The 15,981-nt window shown below is 45.1% G+C and overlaps 1 protein-coding gene across 5 annotated transcripts in view; it reads left to right on the top strand.

Annotated features, from left to right (window-relative positions):
* TBC1D22B (TBC1 domain family member 22B) overlaps nt 1–15,981 on the top strand; it is a 551,506-nt gene that overhangs the window by 374,400 nt on the left and 161,125 nt on the right. For 4 of the 5 annotated variants that reach the window (XM_073615872.1, XM_073615873.1, XM_073615871.1 and 1 more), the window contains one exon: nt 10,780–10,886. In XM_073615872.1, coding sequence (XP_073471973.1) covers nt 10,780–10,886 — 107 coding nt within the window. The remainder of the gene's footprint in view (nt 1–10,779; nt 10,887–15,981) is intronic. The other variant, XM_073615870.1, reaches the window with a different exon arrangement.

The raw sequence follows: 15,981 nt of genomic DNA, 5'->3' as shown, positions 1-15,981 counted from the left end.
AACAGCCCTCGTGGACACAACAGATGCCAGCTCTTTTGGCTGGGGTGCCCAGTTGGATGAAATTTTAGCTCAGGGAACTTAATCTCCAGTGGAAGCCAGACAGATCTCGAATCAGAGGGAGCTGCTGGCAATTCAGAAGGCTCTAGAGACCTTACAGTCACGACGAATAAGGGAGCAGCACCTGCAGGTGCGGCAGACAATGCGGCAGCGGTCGCATATATAAACAAACAGGGGGGACCAGGAGCCCTGCCTTACAATAGCCAAACTAAACCTGGTGTCGTTGACTGCCATCCACTTTAAAAGGGATTTTCTCAGCCGCCAGCAAGTAAGACGGGACGAATGTCACTCAACCTGGAGATGTTCGAGGAGATCGCGCGGTCTTGGGGTCAGCCGGAGGTGGACCTCTTCGCCTCAGAGAGCAACAAGAAGGTTGCCCAGTTCTCACTGCATTCGCGGGATCAAGCCAGGAGAATAGATGCCTTTGCCAGTGCATGGCAGTTCAGCTTTTGCTATGCCTTTCCTCCAGTAAGACTAGTCGCTGCAGTTCTCCAGAAGTTTTTTGAGCGAGAGAAAGGACCTCATTCTGATAGCTCCGTTTTAGCTGAGGAGGGCCTGGTTCGCTAACCTAAGAATGCCTTGCCATATATGCCCCGATTGCTCTCCCAGTGGGGGAGGATCTTGTCACACAGGGACCTATTTTGGCACCTTCAGACTAGCGGCATGGTATCTGAGGAACAGCTGTTAAAGTCTCGGGGGTTTTTAGAGAAAGTGATGAAGACCCTTTTAGACTGCCACAAGCTGGTGACCAGGACCAATTATACCAAGGTCTGGAGAAGGTTCAATTCCTGGTTAGCAGAACAGGGACAGGAACATCCGGGAATTCCGTCAGTTCTGGATTTTTATAGCAGGCGGGAGTAGAATTAGGCCTCTCTATCAGCACGCTAAAAGGTGCAGGCCGCCGCCTTGAGTGCGTTCTTTAGGTCTCCCTGCAGCAAGATCCATTTGTAAAGAGCTTCTTCAAGGCCTTCTCCAGGTCCAGGCCAGTGAGGGTTCGGATCTGTCCTTTGTCCTCAGGGCGCTTACAGGAAGTCCCTTTGAACCCCTGGAGAAATCACAGATTTAGTGGGTGGTCCTAAAGGCAGTATTTTTGATAGCCATCACCTCAATCAGAAGGGTGAGTGAGTTGCAGGCACTCTCAATTCGAGAGCCGTTTTGTTAATTTTGGAAGATAGGGTTGTGCTCAAAACAGACCCAAAGTATCCTCCTCGTTTCACAGAACGCAGGACATTATCCTGCCAACATTTTATTTGGCTTATCTTGAGGTCAGCAAGGATTTTAGAAAGTCAGAATCCTTATTTGTAAACTTTGCGAGGGGCACGTAAGGGATGTTAAGCGTCAAAATCCTCCATTGCTAGATGGATTAGAATGACCATTATGGAAGCATACAGTTTGGCAGGGAAGCGAGCGCCCCTAGTTAAAGCACATTCAACCAGGGCTGTGTCCGCTTCATGGGCAGAGAGGGCCGGTGCCACTCCGGAGGATATCTGCAGAGCGGCAATGTGGTCCAGCTGCTACATGTTCGCAAAGCATTACCGCCTGGACCTATTTTCTGATAAGGAGCAGGCATTTGGGCGAAGGGTCCTCTAGGCAGTGGTCCCCCCCTAGCAGGGTAAGTTTCTTGCTTATCTCAGAGGCTGTCCTGGAAGACGAAAGGAGAGAACTAGAGTTAGCCTTACCAGTAACTCTTTTTCTAGGAGTCTTCCAGGACAGCCTGGTTTCCCACCCGGTGTTTTTTAACTGGTGTAGGGGGCATGTACTGACGTTATGCCAGTGTGTTGTGTCTTTCAGGGCCTTCAAGCGGTTCTTGTGGAGACTGAAGGGGGAGGCCTGGAGTGACCGCCTTTAAGTGTTTGGGTGAACGTGTTTCCTGTCCAGGAGGGAGGAGCTCTATGTTTCAGAGGCTGTCCTGGAAGACTTCTTGAAAAAGAGTTACCGGTAAGTCTAACTCCGGTTTTTGTGCCAAACATATCTTTTGGAATCATGGCCAAAAAGTTCAACCTTGGTTTCATCAGACCATAACACATTTTCCCACATGCTTTTGGGAGACTTCAGATGTGTTTTTGCAAAATTTAGCCAGGCTTTAATGTTTTTTCTTAAAAGGCTTCCGTCTTGCCACTCTACCCCATAGCCCAGACATATGAAGAATATGGTAGATTGTTTTCACATGTACCACACAGCCAGTACCTGCCAGATATTCCTGCCGCTCCTTTAATGTTGCTGAAGGCCTCTTGGCAGCCTTCCTGCCCAGTTTTCTTGTTTTTTCATCAATTTTGGAGGGATGTCCAGTTCTTGGTAATGTCACTGTTGTGCCATATTTTCTCCACTTGATGATGATTGTCTTCATTGTGTTCAATGTTATAAAAATTCTTTTGTACCCTTCTCCTGACTGATACCTTTTAACAATGAGATCCCTCTGATGCTTTGCAACAGGGGTCTCCAAACTATGGCCCTCCAGTTGTTCAGGGACTACAATTTCCATCATGCTTGTCATGTCCGTGAGTGTCAGTTTTACAATGCCTCATTGGATGTGTAGTTCCGCAACAGCTGGAGGGCTGTAGTTTTGAGTTCCCTGCTTTGGAAGCTCTCTGCGTACCTTGGCTTTTGCTGTAGGATGCGACTAAGAAATGTCAGGAAAGACCTAGAACAGCTGAAATTCATTTGGATTTAATCAGCAGCACTTTAAATGATGGCAGATGTGTACTGACTCCTATTTAACATGACTTTAAATGTGATTGCTTAATTCTGAACACAGCTACATCCCCAGTTATAAGAGGGTGTGCACACTAATGCAACCACATTATTTTAGTTCTTTATTTTTACCCCCCCAGCGAAAAAAGGTTTCAGTTTGTTTTTCAATTGAGTTGTACAGATAATAGGTCACATTAATGGTGGAAAAATTCTGAAGTTATCTTTTTCTCGTTTACATCACAGAAGCCTGACATTTTAACCACTTAAGGACCGGACCATTATGCTGCTTAAGGACCAGAGGACTTTTTCCAATTTGGCACTGCGTCGCTTTAACTGCTAATTGCGCGGTCATGCAATGCTGTACCCAAACTAAATTTGCGTCCTTTTCTTCCCACAAATAGAGCTTTCTTTTGATGGTATTTGATCACCTCTGCGGTTTTTATTTTTTGCGCTATAAACGGAAAAAGACCGAAAATTTTGAAAAAAAAAAAGATATTTTCTACTGTTTGTTATAAAAAAAATGCAAGAAACTCAATTTTAGTCATACATTTAGGCCAAAATGTATTCGGCCACATGTCTTTGGTAAAAAAAATGTCAATAAGCGTATATTTATTGGTTTGCGCAAAAGTTATAGCGTCTACAAACTAGGGTACATTTTCTGGAATTTACACAGCTTTTAGTTTGACTGCCTATGTCATTTCTTGAGGTGCTAAAATGCCAGGGCAGTACAAACCCCCCCAAATGACCCCATTTTGGAAAGTAGACACCCCAAGGAAATTGCTGAGAGGCATGTTGAACCCATTGAATATTTATTTTTTTTGTCCCAAGTGATTGAATAATGACAAAAAAAAAAAATATTTACAAAAAGTTGTCACTAAATGATATATTGCTCACACAGGCCATGGGCCTATGTGGAATTGCACCCCAAAATACATTCAGCTGCTTCTCCTGAGTACGGGGATACCACATGTGTGGGACTTTTTGGGAGCCTAGCCGCGTACGGGGCCCCGAAAACCAATCACTGCCTTCAGGATTTCTAAGGGCGTAAATTTTTGATTTCACTCCTCACTACCTATCACAGTTTTGAAGGCCATAAAATGCCCAGATGGCACAAAACCCCCCCAAATGACCCCATTTTGGAAAGTAGACACCCCAAGCTATTTGCTGAGAGGCATGTTGAGTCCATGGAATATTTTATATTTTGACACAAGTTGCGGGAAAGTGACAATTTTTTTTTTTTTTTTTGGAAAAAAGTTGTCACTAAATGATATATTGCTCAAACATGCCATGGGCATATGTGGAATTACACCCCAAAATACATTCTGCTGCTTCTCCTGAGTACAGGGATACCACATGTGTGGCACTTTTTGGGAGCTTAGCTTCATACGGGGCCTCGAAATCCAATCACCGCCTTCAGGATTTCTAAGGGCGTAAATGTTTTATTTCACTCCTCACTACCTATCACAGTTTCGAAGGCCATAAAATGCCAAGATAGCACAAAACCCCATTTTGGAAAGTAGACACCCCAAGCTATTTGCTGAGAGGCATGGTGAGTATTTTGCAGCTCTCATTTGTTTTTAAAAATGAAGAAAGGCAAGAAAAATGTATTTTTTTTCTTTTTTCAATTTTCAAAAGTTTGTGACAAAAAGTGAGGTCTTCAAAATACTCACTATACCTCTCAGCAAATAGCTTTGGGTGTCTATTTTCCAAAATGGGATCATTTGGGGGGGGGGGTTGTGCCATCTGGGCATTCCATGGCCTCCGAAACTGTGATAGGCAGTGAAGAGTGAAATCAAAAATTTACGCCCTTAGAAAGCCTGAAGGCAGTGCTTGGTTTTCGGGGTCCCGTACGCTGCTAGGCTCCCAAAAAGTCTCACACATGTGGTATCCCCGTACTCAGGAGAAGCAACAGAATTTATTTTGGGGTGTAATTTCACATATTCCCATGGCATGTTTGAGCAATATATCATTTAGTGACAACTTTGTGCAAAAAAAAAAAAAAAAAAAATTTGTCTTTTTCCTGCAACTTGTCTCACAATATAAAATAAAATAAAAATGGGGTCATTTGGGATACATGGATACCAAACATGACATGCTTTAAAATTGCGCACAAACGTGCAGTGGCGACAAACTAAATACATTTTTAAAAGCCTTTACAGGTTACCACTTTAGATTTACAGAGGAGGTCTACTGCTAAAATTACTGCCCTCGATCTGACCTTCGCGGTGATACCGCACATGCATGGTGCAATTGCTGTTTACATTTGACGCCAGACCGACGCTTGCGTTCGCCTTTGCGCGAGAGCAGGGGGGGACAGGGGTGCTTTCTTTTTTTTTTTTTTTCTTTATTATTTTTTTGCTTTTTTATCTTATTTTTAAACTGTTCCTTTCATTTTTATTTTTTTGAAATCATTTATATTGTTATCTCAGGAAATGTAAATATCCCCTATGATAGCAATAGGTAGTGACAGGTACTCTTTTTTTGAAAAAATTGGGGTCTATTAGACCCTAGATCTCTCCTCTGCCCTCAAAGCATCTGACCACACCAAGATCGTTGTGATAAAATGCTTTCCCAATTTCCCAATGGCGCTGTTTACATCCAGCAAAATCTAAGTCATGAAATGCTCGTAGCTTCCTGTTTCTTAGGCCATAGAGATGTTTGGAGCCATTCTGGTCTCTGATCAGCTCTATGGTCAGCTGGCTGAATCACTGGCTGCATTTTCAGGTTCCCTGTTGGGACAGGAGAGCCAGAGAAAACCATGGAAGAAAGGTGGGGGGGGCGGCATTCCCTCCCACTGCTTGTAAAAGTAGTCTAGAGGCTAATTAGCTGCTAGGATTGCTTTTACATGAAAGCCGACCGCTGGATGAAAAGAATGGTACCAAGATGATACCTAAACCTGCAGGCATCATTCTGGTATAACCACTCAAAGTCCAGCAACATACCAGTATGTTGCTGGTCCTTGTTGGGCATATATTGTAAACTTTTTTTTCATGCAGCCTGTGGGCTGAACGAAAAAAAGATATTGATCGGTGGGTATGCCCACCATTAGAATACCTCCCTTCATCCACCCACTTCTAATGATGGGCATACATGCACCGTTTATATATGCCGAAGCATGGGGGCATCCTCCCGCAAAAGGCAGGAGCAAATCGCTCCTCCACCCACTGCTGCCCCCATGCTTCGGCATATATGCTGAAGTATGTAACTGTGGGGGTGAAATCACCTCCGACAGCGCTGGAGTCACGGCTTTATGTATCGTGGGAGCAAACGCTGTTGCTGTCAAGATAAATAAATCCGCACTGCAACTGAATGGCGTACCTGCTAAGCAAATGATGGTTAACAAAAAAACAAAGTAACATTACAGTATAACAGTAATACTTACCATACCTGCAAAGCAAATACAAAAAAAAAATAGTAAAAAATAAAACATTGAACGCAACCTGTGCCTACCTAAAATATATATATATATATGCCGAAGCATGGGGGCATCCTCCCGCAAAAGGCAGGAGCAAAATCGCTCCTCCACCCACTGCTGCCCCCATGCTTCGGCATATATGCTGAAGTATGTAACTGTGGTGGGGAAATCACCTCCGACAGCGCTGGAGTCACGGCTTTATGTATCGTGGGAGCAAACGCTGTTGCTGTCAAAATAAATCCGCTCTGCAGCTGAATGGCGTACCTGAAAACAAAAAAGTGGTTAACAGTAAAAAAACAAAGTATAAAAAAATTGCATACCTATAAAGCAAACATGATAAAAACATAACAATAAAACATTGCAGTATAGAATACAATAAAAAAGAGCAGAACAATAGAGAGAGAACAATAAAACAACTATTTTTGTTTTTTTTTTTTTTGTTGTTTTTTTACACTTTTTTTTGTAACTAACTTTTTTAACTGGTACCAGGTTTGGGTCTCTCAAAATGCGATGGCATCTTGGGAGACCCTGTGAAAGTGTGTCCTAGTCTGTGCAGTGCTGTACCCTACGCTAATACTCCACTAGTGTATGGTAGCGTTCAAAACATTCACCCATGCAAAGACCAGGATTGTCAGGACAGGAGGGACAATAATACCGGGTGTCACGCCTAAATACGAGCTTGCTGCAGACACGACATCTTTTTTGGGGGGCTCGTTGGGTAGGGGTACTCGGGAGGACATATTGAAAATGCCTCTCATGCAGCCAGCTTACTGCATTTGGTTGGGGAAGGTGAGGTGAAGCACTGTCTGGAAACAGAAGGGCTCTGACGATCTCTTCCTGGAATGTAAGGAAGGATCCAGTCCGTCCTGAAGCTCTGTATAGCACATGAGCGTTCAGCAAAGCCAATTGAAATAAATAAACAGACACTTTTTTGTACCAGCGTCTGGCCTTACGGGCAACTAGGTACGGCGCCAACAACTGGTCGTTGAGGTCCACCCCTCCCATATTTTGGTTATATTCGTGGACACAGAGGGGTTTCTCCACAACACCAGTCGCCGTAGGAGTTTGGACCGTCGTGTCTGCATGAAGGGAGGTAAGAACGATAACATTATTATTGTCCCTCCACTTCATAGCGAGCAAGTTATTACACTTCAAGCAGGCTCTCTCCCCCAGCCTAAGATGGGAATCTACAAGCTGCTGGGGAAAGCCCCGGCGATTAGGTCGCACGGTGCCACATGCTCCAATCTGATGATCAAAAAGGTGGTTAAAAAGTGGAATAATAATAATTGGCCACGTACAAGTAGTACCCCTTTCCGAATAAGGGTGACACCAAGTCCCACACTATCTTGCCAGCGCTTCCTATGTAGTCAGGGCAGTTTGTCGGCTCTACGTGATTATCTTTGCCCTCGTAAACCATAAAACTACATGTATAGCCTGTGGCCCTGTCACAGAGCTTATACATCTTGACCCCGTATCTGGCACGCTTGCTGGGAAGGTACTGTTTAAATGACAAGCGGCCAGAAAATTTAATCAGGGACTCATCAACGCAGACAACTTGATGGGGAGTAAACAAGTCTGCAAAACGTTGGTTGAAGTGGTTTACGAGGGGCCGAATTTTGTAGAGCCGATCGTATTCAGGGTCTCCACGAGGACGACAGAGTTCATTGTCGTTGAAGTGCATGAACCGCAAAATCTGCTCGTATTGTGCCCTGGCCATGGAGGCAGAGAACACGGGCGGATTGTAAATTGGGTCAGTAGACCAATATGACCGCAACTTACTCTTTTTAGTCAAGCCCATGTTGAGGGAAAGGCCCAGAAAGAGCTTAAATTCGGAGACCATAATTGGTCTCCAATCTCTGGCAAGGGAGGACTGGGGATTAGCGGCGATGTGTTGACCAGCGTATAAATTGCTTTGGTCCACAATAGATCTATAGAGATCTTCGGTGAAAAACAGCGAATAAAAATCCAGTGGCGTAAAATCAACTGTTTCCACCTGAATTCAGGGTTGGCCAGTGAACGGGGGAAGTACGGGTACTGCAGAAGTGGTGGGTTCCCAATTCGGATTGGCGAATGCAGCAGGAAGGGCACTATGGGCACGACGGGCCTGTCTTTGTCTTCTTGGTGGCAGCGGGACACTACTAGTTTTAATCAAGGGGTTAAAACCTTTAGTAGGTAGTATATGGGGGTCCCTGTCGCTATAAAACACTGACAGCGAACCTATATCCTTACCTCCCTAACTAGCGTCACCTGCGTCACTAATACAGCGATCAGAAAAACGATCGCTTAGCGACACTGGCGACGGGGGGTGATCAAGGGGTTAACCTTTATTAGGGGGGGTTAGGGGGGTACCCTGGACCTAAAGGGGGCTAACCTAACTGCCCTAACACTTATAACTGTCACAAACTGACACCAATGCAAAAAAAAAAAAAACTGCTATTGGTGTCAGTGTGACAGGGGGTACTGGGGGGTGAAAAGTGTGCCTGGCGTGTTCTACTGTAAGCGTAGTGTTTGTGCACTTACTTGGATGTCTTCTCTCCTCTGCGCCGGATCAAAAAGACCTCCTCGAGGAGGGATGATATCACTTCCTGTGCCTCTGTTTACATTACAGAGGCACAGGAAGGATTTTCATTCGCCGGGAGCGATCGGGAGGGGGTGGCCACGAATGGATGGCCTCCCCCTCACCTCTCATCGCCCGGGAACAAATGGCGACCGCCTCTGGCACCGGGGGGGGTCCGATCGGACCCCCCGCCCGCGGGAAGGCAATCACGTACCAGGTACGTGATTTTGCCTGCCCGTGCCATTCTGCAGACGTATATCTGCGTGAGGGGTGTGTAGACTTGTGGATAGATAGCGATATATAGATATATATAGATATATCTATATATGTCGCTATGTGTGTGTATATGTATATGTGTGTATATGTATTACAGTATCTCACATTTTTGTAAATATTTTTTATTATATCTTTTCATGTGACAACTATGAAGTAATCACACTTTGCTACAATGTAAAGTAGCGAGTGTACAGCTTGTATAACAGTGTAAATTTGCTGTCCCCTCAAATTAACTCAGCCAGACACACAGCCATTAATGTCTAAACCGCTGGCAACAAAAGTGATTACACCCCTAAGTGAAAATGTCCAAATTGGGCACAATTAGCCATTTTCCCTCCCCAGCGTCATGTGACTCGTTTTGGTGTTACAAGGTCTCGGGTGTGTTCAATTTGGTGTTATCGCTCTCACACTCTCTTACTGGTCACTGCAAGTTCAACATAGCATCTCATGGCAAAGAGCTCTCTGAGGATCTGAAAAACAGAATTGTTGCTCTACGTAAAGATGGTCTAGGCTATAAGAAGATTGCCAAAACCCTGAAACTGAGCTGCAGTACGGTGGCCAAGACCGTACAGTGGTTTAACAGGACAGGCCCTCGCTATGGTTGACCAAAGCAGTTGAGTGCATGTGCTCAGTGTCATATCCAGAGGTTGTCTTTGAGAAATAGGCATATGAGTGCTGCCAGCATTGCTGCAGAGGTTGAAGGGGTGGGGGGTCAGCCTGTCAGTGCTCAGACCATACGCCGCGCACTGCATCAAATTGGTCTGCATGGCTGTCATCCCAGAAGGAAGCCTCTTCTAAAGATGATGCGCAAGAAAGCCCGCAAACAGTTTGCTGAAGACAAGCAGACTAAGGACGTGGATTACTGGAACCATGTCCTGTGGTCTGATGAGACCAAGACAAACTTATTTGGTTCAGATGGTGTCAAGCGTGTGTGGCGGCAACCAGGTGAGGAGTACAAAGACAAGTGTGTCTTGCCTACAGTCAAGCATGGTGGTGGGGGTGTCGTGATCTGGGGCTGCATGAGTGCTGCCAGCACTGGGGAGCTGCAGTTCATTGAGGGAACCATGGATGCAAACGTACTGTGACATGAGCATGATCCCCTCCCTTCGGAGACTGGACCGCAGGGCAGTATTCCAACATAACAACCCCAAACACACCTCCAAGACGACCACTGGCTTGCTAAAGAAGCTGAGGGTAAAGGAGATGGACTGGCCAAGCACATCTCCAGACTTAAACCTATAGAGCATCAGTGGGGTATCCTCAAACGGAAGGTGGAGAAGCGCAAGGTCTCTAACATCCACCAGCTCCGTGATGTCCTCATGGAGTAGTGGAAGAGGACGCCAGTGTCAACCTGTGAAGCTCTGGTGAACTCCATGCCAAAGAGTGTTAAGATAGTGCTGGTGGCCACACAAAGTATTGGCACTTTGGGCCCAATTTGGACGTTTTCACTTAGGGGTGTACTCACTTTTGTTGCCAGTGGTTTAGAAATTAATAGCTGTGTGTTGAGTTATTTTGAGGGGACAGCAAATTTACACCGTTATACAAGCTATACGCTCACTACTTTACATTGTAGCAAAGTGTAATTTTTTTCAGTGTTGTCACATGAAAAGCTATAATAAAATATTTACAAAAATGTGAGGGGTGTACTCATTTTTGAGATACTGTATATATATGTGTGTGTGTGTGTTTTATCTTCTCTAATACTCACAAACACACTTCTTAAATGATTGTGTTTTGCATTTGTAGTTTTTACAGTAAACTGTTGCATGTTCTGATTTCTTAGAAGACGACGTAGAAAACTTTGATGTGAGCAGCCTTTCATCTGATACACTAAGGAACATTGAGGCAGATAGTTTCTGGTCAATCAGCAAACTATTGGATGGCATTCAGGTAAGACAGAGCTCAGGTTGCTGAGTCCTCAATCTTTTTTTTCTCCCTAAATCCACTTGAATCATAGAATATTTGTGCAATGTCTTGATTCCGCATATTTATTCTTTTTATTGGAAATAAATGGTAAAAAAAGAATTATAATCATACATCACAGGACATTAAGTTTATTCTTAGACCATTGAGTTATGTTTCACCTCCAGATGATTGGATACTGGCAAATAGTAAATTTTGACTCCCTGTCCCAGCATTGCCAATTTTTTCTGCTAGCGTCCATAGGTGCTGGGCATATCTGGGAGTCGGACTAATATGTGTGTATGTATGTATGTATATATATATATATATATATATATATATATATATATATATATATATATATATATACATACATACACAGTATCTCAGAAAAGTGAGTACACCCCTCACATTTTTGTAAATATTTTATCATACCTTTTCCTGTGACAAGTCTGAAGAAATGACACTATGCTACAATGTAAAGGTAGTGTGTGTACTGCTTATATAACAGTGTACATTTGCTGTTTTCTCAAAATAACTCAACACACAGCCTTTAATGTCTAAACTGCTGGCAACAAAAGTGAGTACACCCCTAAGTGAAAATGTCCAAATTGGACCCAATTAGCCATTTCCCCTCCCCAGTGTCATGTGACTTGTTAGTGTGTCACAAGGTCTCAGGTGTGAATGGGGAGTAGGTGTGTTAAGTTTGGTGTTATCGCTCTTACTCTCTCATACTGGTCACTGAAAGTTCAACATGGCACCTCATGAAGAAGAACTCTCTGAGGATCTGAAAAAAAGAATTGTTGCTCTACATAAAGATGGCTTGGGCTATAAGAAGATTGCCAAGACCCAGAAACTGAGCTGCAGCACAGTGGCTAAGAGCATACAGTGCTTTAACAGGACAGGCTTCATTCAGAACAACATACTTCGCCATGGTCGACCAAAGAAGTTGAGTATACGTGCTCAGCGTCATATCCAGAAGTTGTCTCTGGGGAAATAGACGTATGAGTGCTGCCAGCATTGCTGCAGTGGTTGAAGGAGTGAGGGTTCAGCCTGTCAGTGCTCAGACCATACACCGCACACTGCATCAAATTGGTCTGCATGGCTGTCGTCCCAGAAGAAAGCCTCTTCTAAAGATCATGCGCAAGAAAACCCGCAAACAGTTTGCTAAAGACAAGCAGACTAAGGACATGGATTACTGGAACCATGTCCTGTGGTCTGATGAGACCAAGATAAACTTATTTGGTTCAGATGGTGTCAAGCGTGTGTGGCGGCAGCCAGGTGAGGAGTATAAAGACAAGTGTGTCTTGGCTACAGTCATGTCATGTCATGGTCTGAAATGCATGAGTGCTACCGGCACTGGGGAGCTACAGTTCATTGAGGGAACCATGGATGCCAACATGTACTATGACATACTGAAGCAGCGCATGATCCCCTCCGTTCGGAAACTGGGCCTCAGGGCAGTATTCCAACATAACGACCCCAACACACCTCCAAGACGACCACTGCCTTGCTAAAGATGCTGAGGGTAGGTGATGGACTGGCCAAGCATGCCTCCAGACCTAAACCCTATTGAGCGTCTGTGGGGCATCCTCAAACGGAAAATGAAGGAGCACAAAGTCTCTAACATCCACCATGTCGTCATGGAGGAGTGGAGGAGGTCTCCAGTAGCAACCTGTGAAGCTCTGGTGAACTCCATGCCCAAGAGGGAAAAATAAGTGCTGGAAAATAATGGTGGCCACACAAAATACTGACACTTTGGGCATTTGGACATTTTCACTTAGGAGTGTACTTTTGTGAGATACTGTGTGTGTGTGTATATATGTGTGTGTATATATATGTATGTATATGTGTATATATATATATATATATATATATATATATATATATATATAACATTTATTAAAATAAAGTAGTACTAAAGGCTGAGACTTTTTTGCATGGATGTAATCATTTTAGTGATTGTAAATGTTTTTTAAAAAAACATAATAAACATGTTATACTTACCTGCTCTGTGCAATGAATTTGCACAGAGCAGCCCCGATCCTCCTCTTCTGGGGACCCGATGGTGCTTCTGGCTTTTCCTGCCTTCAGAGTGCCCCCTATGGTAAAATAAAAAAAACTTCTGCCTTTAGAATCACTTTAATTCTTTTCCTTCTCCTTCCTTCTTAGACACTTACTAACATGTTTGGACAGTGTACTGAGTTGTATGTGTGCTGCATTGTGTATACCAGTGTTTATCAACCTTTTTACCTTGGAGGAACTCCTGGCAAAAAGTTTGAGATCGCGAGGAACCCCTAAACTAATGTTTACATCTACAGCTCATGGAACATTGGTATGATCAGCGAGCTGTTAATAACAAAAATTATTTGTAGCATTAAATAAAAGCATAAATATTAAAACGTACCTATTTAATGTGAAACTTGTACTTTCTTTTCCTGCAGAGCTGATCAATTCAGGGGACATTACATGGGGCAGAGCATGGGGCAGGGCACATTACATGGGGCAGGGGACATTACGTGGGGCAGGACACATTACATGAGGCAGAGCACATTACATGGGACAGGGCATATGACAGGGGACTTTACATGGGGCAGAGCACATTACATGGGACAGGGGACATTACATGGGAAAGAGCACGGGGCAGGGGACATTACTTGGGGCAGGGGACATTACTTGGGGCAGGGGACATTACTTGGGGCAGGGGACATTACTTGGGGCAGGGCACATGACAGGGGACATTACATGGGACAGGGGACATTACATGGAGCAGAGCACATTATATGGGACAGGGCACATGACAGGGGAAACTACATGGGGCAGAGCACATGACAAGAGAAATTTCATGGGATGGGGCATTACATGGGACAGGGAACATGACGGGGGACATTACATGGGACAGTGGACATTACAGGGGACATTACATTGGACAGGGCAAATTACATGGGTCAGAGCATGGGACAGGGGACATTACATGGAGCAGAGCATATTACATGAGACAGGGCACATGACGGGAAATTACATGGGGCAGAGCATGGGACAGTGGACATTACATGGGGCAGAGCACATGACAGGGGACATTACATGGGGCAGAGCACATGACAGGGGACATTACCTTGACAGGGGACATTACATGGGACAGGGGACATTACATGGGACAGGGGACATTACATGGGACAGGGGACATTACATGGAACAGGGCACATGACAGGGGACATGGCACATGACAGGGGACATGGCACGGGACAGGGGACATGGCACGGGACAGGGGACATGGCACGGGACAGGGGACATGGCACGGGACAGGGGACATGGCACGGGACAGGGGACATGGCACGGGACAGGGGACATGGCACGGGACAGGGCACATGGCACGGGACAGGGGACATTACAGGACATTACATGGGACATGGGGCAGGGCACATTACATGGGGTCAGGGACATGACAGGGGACATTACCTGGGACAGACTGTTGGGCACATTGGGGGGGACACAGCTGGGCACACTTCAGTACTTGCTTTCTTCTTCTGGCTTCAGAGCTCATTTCATATCTCCTCCAGTGGCGCACTGTTCCCCCTCGGCCCCTCCTCCTCCTATCCTGTCCACCCTAGATGATGTCACATACAATCACTCGGGAAGGACAGGAGGGGCCTGCGGGGAACAGTGCGCTACAGCCAATAGGGTGCCAGCCGCTTCCCTGCCTATCTCTGCCTGCGATCCTCCTGTCAGCTGCCTGCGGCTGACAGTCGGATCCCTAGGGTTCCGCAGAACCCCGGTTGAGAACCACTGGTGTATACTGACATATATGAATGGTATACTCAGCTGTATGTGTGCTGCATTGTATTTCCTGATATGTAAACAAATAATGCCTTCTGTATGCAGGCCAACTAAACAGCTGACCAACTAATCGATAATGAAAATAGTTGACGACAATTTTTATAATTAATTAGAATTGAATATGTCGATTAGTTGTTTCAGTCCTATTGGATACCCTGGAAAGCACTCGCCTTAGCAGGTGATTTCATCACATTTATAATTAGCTTGCTGGGTGCTATACAGGTCCAGAGCTGCGGTGGTCTGCTGCGGTGGAGCCCAGTTTCTGAAGATCCTACGGGGGTAGTCTGAGCTAGGAGAGTCAAAGATTAGTCCATTTTGCATTTCTTCAGGATATTCCTGGCTGGGTGTAACTAGGGAGCGGTCTGTGGGTTCCCCCACTGCACCTTGGTGCGCAGTTAGATTGGTGCTGACAGAGTGCCATGGTACTGTACTGGGGACGGTAATCTCATGCGGGGCCCTTGAGAGAAATATCGAAGGAGTAGGCCACTGGTGGCACAGCTCAAGCGTGACCCGCCCACCTGCCTGTGCTACTGGCAAACATGGACACAACGGTAAAATGCACATGTGTTTGCCAGTTTTGTTTTGACCCCTTTAAACCATGCTGGACACAACATCTATTGTTCCTGCATTGTGGAGCACAGCCCTTTTTTGCCCCTCAAGCCTCTAGGTAGGGGACATTGGGAAACTTCCCCTCTTCTTGGTATCCAGTACTATAGGTAGCACGTGTCTCATGAGACTTAACATTGTGGATCTGACTCAAGGGGGGACAAGGAATTGTTAGACTTAACGGCCATGTTACAGCTGGGTACAGGGTGAGATGAAGAGAGAAGGTCTAATGAAGCGGACTTCTGAAGTGGAAGAATTCTCCTGGGAGAACACTCTGGCCTTGAACAATTCCCAAACCCAAGGGACTAGATTGTGTTTTCTCACAGTGGTGGTCCATAAGATCTTGAACCTGAGGGGAAGAACCAAAACCTTTTGGGCCTAAGGTAACAGGACTGGGGTCTTGGAAAGCTCCAAAACCAGCCAAATAGTTTCTGCTAAATCCTCATACTAAAGAATTGTACACTGTCTTCTACTTAGACAAGTTGTTTGCGTCTCCCAAGCGGTTCATGCAACAATATACAATGGATGACTGCTACTGTAAGAAGTGGTCCCAAGAGGTCTTATCCTAATTAGATGCTCACGGTTCCAATAGCTGATGTACTAGTGTTTTAGTGCATGCAAATTTAAACACACAAAAAAT

This window comes from Aquarana catesbeiana, linkage group LG02 (genome assembly GCF_042186555.1).
Source record: "Aquarana catesbeiana isolate 2022-GZ linkage group LG02, ASM4218655v1, whole genome shotgun sequence".
Classification (NCBI taxonomy): Eukaryota; Metazoa; Chordata; class Amphibia; order Anura; family Ranidae; genus Aquarana; species Aquarana catesbeiana.
This window is presented reverse-complemented; position numbering and strand designations above follow the sequence as displayed.